The sequence below is a fragment of the Mustela putorius genome, unplaced genomic scaffold (genome assembly GCF_011764305.1).
Source record: "Mustela putorius furo isolate JIRA1106 unplaced genomic scaffold, ASM1176430v1.1 tig00003898_pilon_pilon_pilon, whole genome shotgun sequence".
Taxonomy (NCBI): domain Eukaryota; kingdom Metazoa; phylum Chordata; class Mammalia; order Carnivora; family Mustelidae; genus Mustela; species Mustela putorius.
The window spans coordinates 4,933,582-4,939,822 of NW_025422047.1; the positions used below are offsets into that span (position 1 = coordinate 4,933,582).

Consider the following 6,241-nt stretch of genomic DNA (forward strand, 5'->3'; position numbering starts at 1 on the left):
GATGTTATAGGAGTAAAGCTGGCAAGTCATTAGAGCACACTGATATGGTTGTCTGGAAAAAAGAGAGGGCAAGGCCTGTCAAAAACAATCTCACCTTGAACCTGACTACAACAGAATGTGTATTTACTTATTCACTTAAAGGCTTTACCTACAAAACAGACCTACTAGCACTGACCATGGATTTTTCTAGCAGAGTGCCATTAAGGATGAATGAACGTGTTTAAAGAATGGTGTATTAATAGCAGTAATGTCCCCTCTGTCCAGTCCTGAATAAGCTTTACTCAGCTAGCCAATTCCCAATTTTTAGCTAATAAGAATAACACTGCTTGGTGTGAGACGAAACACAAAACAAGTAAGGGTTTAGAACTTGCAGTCCCTGAGGTCTTATAACAAAGGGCAGGGATTGCATCTCCTGGGTCCTGGCCTCATTCTTACATCAATGATTACGTTCAAGCTCCCTAGATCCCTCCAGTGCGCTGCTTCATTTCTTATTCTCAGCTGTTGTGCCATGAGCACCTGCCAAGTTTCTCTTAAATTCCTCTTGGATGAATTTTCAGGCAGTTTCCAAAGTATTTCCCTTTTGTGATAAGGACTCTGCAACGTATTTCAGGTGAGGCATTTAAAATCCCACTCATAATTGTTTGAAATCTTCCCTCATTCAAGCTGTCAGAGTTTGACAGCCCCGGTTCTGTTGTTATGCACTATTAAATGGAAGCTGCTCTCCAGCCTAGGGGTACCTCTCTTTTCAGTGGGAAAATGGGTGAAGCTTATTGGGGATCCTTGGGGAAGGCAACCCAGTACAAATGGGAGTTTCAGCAGGAGGAATGAAAATAATTCCCTTTCTGAAAGCTCAAATCTACAAAATTTTTAAATGTGTTGACAATGTTGCATTTTGATGCTCCCATTCCTATTTCTGAGTTTCAAAATAACTTTGAAGTGTGCAATTTTATAGGTCAGAATATAAGAAAGGCACACGTGTGTTTGTATTTTAAGTTTGGGGTTTCTTTAAAAGCCACAGAATAGTAAATGTTTTGAAGATACTATTTTCTGCATTTAGGTGAGGGTAGAGATAGGGAAAAAGATATGATGGCTTTTCCATTTGATTTCTATTTCTGATAAATACCCTAATGACTTCTGATGCACGACTCAGAGGTCATTACAAAGCAGTATTACTAATCTAGATGGAAACAAATTTCAATCTGGGACAGTAATACATCTTACAGCTCGTAAACACATTGTATCCAATTACCTTGATATGCTTTACATGATAAGAGCAATTACAAAATATCTGGAAGAATTGATGTGCTGAGGGTAATTATTTTAATTTATTCACACCTAGATAGTGAGTTAAGATATGAGGTATACTTCCATGAGCAGTTCTTTCTTCTGGAGATATGCATCCATTTATTCACTCAGTAAACATATCGTTAGTGTTCTTCAGATATTATGCTAAAAATAGGTACTATAGAACACACCACAAAAGCATAAACTCTATTCTAAAGACCTTACACACCCTAAAAGACATGAAGCTCATACATAAATAAAAGTAACAGTGAGAATGGAATAAGTACTGTAAGAAGGATATAAACTACTCCTATTATAGAAAGCCACTTGGAATGAAGAGAATACTTCCAGCTTGGGAAGCTTCTGGGGAGAGGCTAAATTTGAGCTAGACATTAAGGTGGGATTTGGGTAGCAGGGGGTAGCGCAAGAAGACACACCTGAAAGGGAGAGAGCAATCCAGGCTGAAGGATGCCGTGAGTCAAGGCAAGAAGATTGAGAAGCACAGGGCATACACAGGCAACGACCACCTACAACGCAGTGTGGACCCAAGGTAGGGAATATAAAGGTGAACAGAGGGAGAGAAAGCTGAGAAGGCTGGCAGCGAGCCAGGTTATGGGGAAAGCTTGGCAAAGCGCAAAGCTAAGGAGTTTGAACTTTATTAATAAGCACTGGGGAGCCATTAAAGGTTTTTGAGAATAAAATGATAAAATGACATGAGGATATTAAAAAGATTAATCAGTCAGCAGTGTGATGAATAGATAGGAAAGGTGAAAAAAAGTGAAGCAGGAAAAGAGGCAAGCAGCCACACACGGGTGCCTAGTGAGGTGAGACTACGGCAGGAAGGAGCAGGAGCAGCGGCAACAGGCGTGGGCGGGCCGTGGGTCTGAGAGTCCGCGACCCGCGTGCGTGGGCAGGCTGAGCTGAGAAGAGAGGCTCGGTGGGAAAGGAGAAGCTGCACATACAGGGAATGTGTGGGAAAGTGATGAAGGACTTCTGAGTGAAGGTGGGGGCAGTGCACAATGGGAGCAAACGGGATTTCCTGAGTGGGAGTGCTAGAAACCAGCTCAGAGTGTGGACTGGGAGCACAATCAGGGATTTGGCAGAGAAGGAAGAACGTCTAAAACAAGCAATGTGAAGAAAAGACTGGAGAAGACTCTAGCAGACAAATGTGCAAATGGCCAGCCAAATTAATATGCCTCACTCAAATTGCTAGTGCATGAAATGGCACTGAAAGCTGTAAGGAAAATGGGTAGATAAGAGTGGTAGATTAGAAATTCCAACAAAAAACCCTGTGGCATAAATAGCTCCACTTAAAGCGGCAGCATCCTGAAAGTCAAAAAATTTGGAAACTATTTAACGATTTGGTATAAATGAAGTGAAATTGTCTTATATGAGCCTTCCCTATTTAATTAGCTAAGTAAACGTATGTGTGTATTTTATGTATGTATGTACATTATGTATATATGTAATAGGGAAAACCTTGTTTTATTATTAAGAAACACATATTAAATAACTCTAGCACATGATACTGATTTTCTTCCCATATAAAACTCTCTGTTCACTTGAAAGGCTCCCTGTTCACAAGAAAGGTGTCACAAGCAAAAGGTGTGTTCAGTGTGGACAGTAGTGATGATGTATGTATGTAACATTCTCTGAAACCAGTCGCTCAAAGATAGGTATGGAAGAGGAAGTCTGCCTCCTCTTTGGGGAGCTGATACTTGTCTTCAGCTCCAGGGTAATAGGTTCGTTAATTTAAGCCCTCCTAGGTGAACCAGAGCTGGCCCTTCCTTTTTTCTTTTTTTCTCTACTTTTCACAACTATGGGTTTTCCTTCAAGTACGAACACACCATATTAGAAGCAGAAGGAAAGGGCTAAGCCCTCCACTATCCACTTTCTGGGAGATGAAAATGAATGTGTTTTCAGAAAGATCTAAATTCTGTCAAGCATAATAACCTTAAAAGAGAAGCTATAATGACATATGTATTTGTTTTCTATGAATACACATATGGCATGATATACAACAGGTTGCACTTTGCTTGTGGGGGATGCAGATTTTTTTAAGCTGCTAATATACAAATAGCTATCAATTGCAAAATTTTCTTCTATAGCTAGGGTATCCGCTATACCTTTCCTCCTTCCAGTTCCTGTCATCTCCAGCACACAAATACTCCTTTGAATTCAAGGTCTAGGTGAACTGATGTCACTATTAAAAACTAGGAAAAGAAAAGCTTTATGTTTCTCAGTGTTGACTCTTATAAAATATGTAATGGAAGAAATTATAAATTATATATTTAGGGTCAGAATACATGTTTCAGTCCACACATGCCAAAGAACATTGTTACCAACAAATAAGTTCATTGAGACATAGGCACTAATTTAATAAAATAAACACGAATCAGTGTTGCCCTGGGAAAACAGGTACTGAAGATGCTGGTGGCTTGTACTAATTAGAACGTTCACACACACACACGTTGTGTGCCCTTACACAAACTGGTGCTTATTAGTGTCTTGAAATAAGACACAAAGCAGGTTAACACAGAAGAACTAGAAGTCAAGAAATTTACATTTTTGGGTTACATTTAAAGGAGAGATTAGGGGCACCTGGGTGACTCAGTCTGTAAAGTTCCTGCCTTTAGCTCAGATCATGATGCCAGGGTTCTGGAATTGAGTCCCACATTGGACTCCCTGCTGAGCCCACTTCTCCCTCTCCCTCTCCATGCTTCTCCCCCTGTTTGTTCTGTCAAATAAATAAATAAAATTTAAAAATAAATAAAAATAAAGAAGAGATGAGAAGAAAAACCCTTATTAGAAAATCCTTTTGGGGGCACCTCAGTGGCTCTGTGAGTTAAGCCTCTGCCTTTGGCTCAGGTCATGATCTCAGGGTCCTGAGATTGAGCCCCGCATCGGGCTCTCTGCTCAGCAAGGAGCCTGCTTTCCCCTCTCTCTCTGCCTGCCTCTCTGTCTACTTGTGATCCCTCTTTCTGTGTCAAATAAATAAAGTCTTTTAAAAAAAATAAAAAATAGACTCTCTGCTCTTCCCCATTAGACAGATAGCCACATCTTCAGGTGCAGTGCCAGCCACGTGCCTGAGACATGATGGTGAAGGTTGGAGTGAACGGATTTGGCCGTATTGGGCGCCTGGTCACCAGGGCTGCTTTTAACTCTGGTAAAGTGGATACTGTCACCATCAATGACCCTTTCATTGATCTCAACTACATGGTCTACATGTTCCAGTATGATTCTACCCACGGTAAATTCCACGACACAGTCAGGGCTGAGAACGGGAAGCTTGTCATCATTAATGGGAAGTCCATCTCCATCTTCCAGGAGCGAGATCCCGCCAACATCAAATGGGGCGATGCTGGTGCTGAGTATGTTGTGGAGTCCACTGGTGTCATCACCACCATGGAGAAGGCTGGGGCTCACTTGAAGGGTGGGGCCAAGAGGGTCATCATCTCTGTTCCTTCTGCTGATGCCCCAGTGTTCGTGATGGGTGTGAACCATGAGAAGTATGACAACTCCCTCAAGATTGTCAGCAATGCCTCCTGTACCACCAACTGCTTGGCTCCTCTAGCCAAGGTCATCCATGACAACTTCGGCATTGTGGAGGGACTCATGACCACCGTCCATGCCATCACTGCCACCCAGAAGACCGTGGATGGCACCTCTGGGAAGCTGTGGCGTGACGGCCGAGGGGCTGCCCAGAACATCATCCCTGCTTCCACTGGTGTGGCCAAGGCTGTAGGCAAGGTCATCCCTGAGCTGAATGGGAAGCTCACTGGCATGGCCTTCCGTGTCCCCACCCCCAATGTGTCTGTTGTGGATCTGACCTGCCACCTGGAGAAAGCTGCCAAATATGATGACATCAAGAAGGTGGTGAAGCAGGCATCAGAGGGCCCCCTTAAGGGCATCCTGGGGTATACTGAGGACCAGGTTGTCTCCTGCGACTTCAACAGTGACACCCACTCCTCTACCTTCGATGCTGGGGCTGGCATTGCTGGGGCTGGCATTGCTCTCAATGACCACTTTGTCAAGTTTATTTCCTGGTATGACAATGAATTTGGCTACAGCAACCGGGTGGTGGACCTTATGGTCCACATGGCCTCCAAGGAATAAGAGACCCCTGAACCACCAGCCCCAGCCAGAGCAAGAAGAAGAAAGAGGCCCTCAGCTGCTGGGGAATCCCTGCCCTAACTTATCCCCTAAAACACTGAGAATCTCCCAACCTCCACTATTTCCATCCCAGACCCCTGAAGAAGGGGAGGGGCTTGGGGAGCCCTACCTTGTCATGTACCATCAATAAAGTATACTGCACCCAGCCAAAATAAATAAATAAATAAATAATAAAATAAAAAATAAACAAAAAAAAATTTTTTAAAAGAAAATCCTTCTGCCTATCTTTGGAAAGTAAACAATTAACTAGCATACCTAAACTGCTCAAACTCTGCACTTTCCATTGTCTTCAGGACTGGCCCTTGGTCCAGCTCCTGGGATATGAACTCTGAGCCCTTGGAATACCTTACCTGACAAGAGCGTCTTTGTATTCCTGAAGCTTTGGGCCATGCCAGATAGTTTAGGCTAATAATGTGATTCATGGTGAATGCCTATTTTTGTATGCCTGGGCTTTGCATCACACTATAGAAGCTTGACCTTTAGAAGCCTGAAGACTGGGTAGCTAAATTCAGTCATGAAAGTGCTAGATGTCTACATGACAGACCCCAATAAAAACCCTGGACACCAAGGCTTGGGTGAGCTTCCCTGGCTGGAAATACTTGGCAAGTTTTACACACGTCAATGTTAAGAAATTTCAGTACTAGCCCTGAGACCCTATTAAGATAGGACAACTGGAAGCTTATTCCTGGTCTCTTCTGGACTCTGCCCTATGCATCTTTTTTCCTTACTAATTTTAGTCTGATTTCTTTGCTGTAACAAAACCTAATTGTAAGTGTAACAGTCT

The 6,241-nt window shown here is 42.8% G+C and overlaps 1 protein-coding gene across 1 annotated transcript; it reads left to right on the plus strand.

Annotated features, from left to right (window-relative positions):
- The first annotated feature begins 4,361 nt into the window (after positions 1–4,361).
- Positions 4,362–5,415, plus strand: LOC101690244 (glyceraldehyde-3-phosphate dehydrogenase-like). The gene has a single exon (XM_013055396.2). It carries the CDS (start codon positions 4,378–4,380, stop codon positions 5,398–5,400), a length of 1,023 nt encoding a protein of 340 aa, XP_012910850.2. The 5' UTR covers positions 4,362–4,377; the 3' UTR covers positions 5,401–5,415.
- The last annotated feature ends 826 nt before the right edge of the window (positions 5,416–6,241 follow it).

Bases quoted from the DNA above. Each gene is read 5' to 3' on its own strand.
- LOC101690244 (XM_013055396.2), top strand. From the start codon at position 4,378: ATGATGGTGAAGGTTGGAGTGAACGGATTTGGCCGTATTGGGCGCCTG.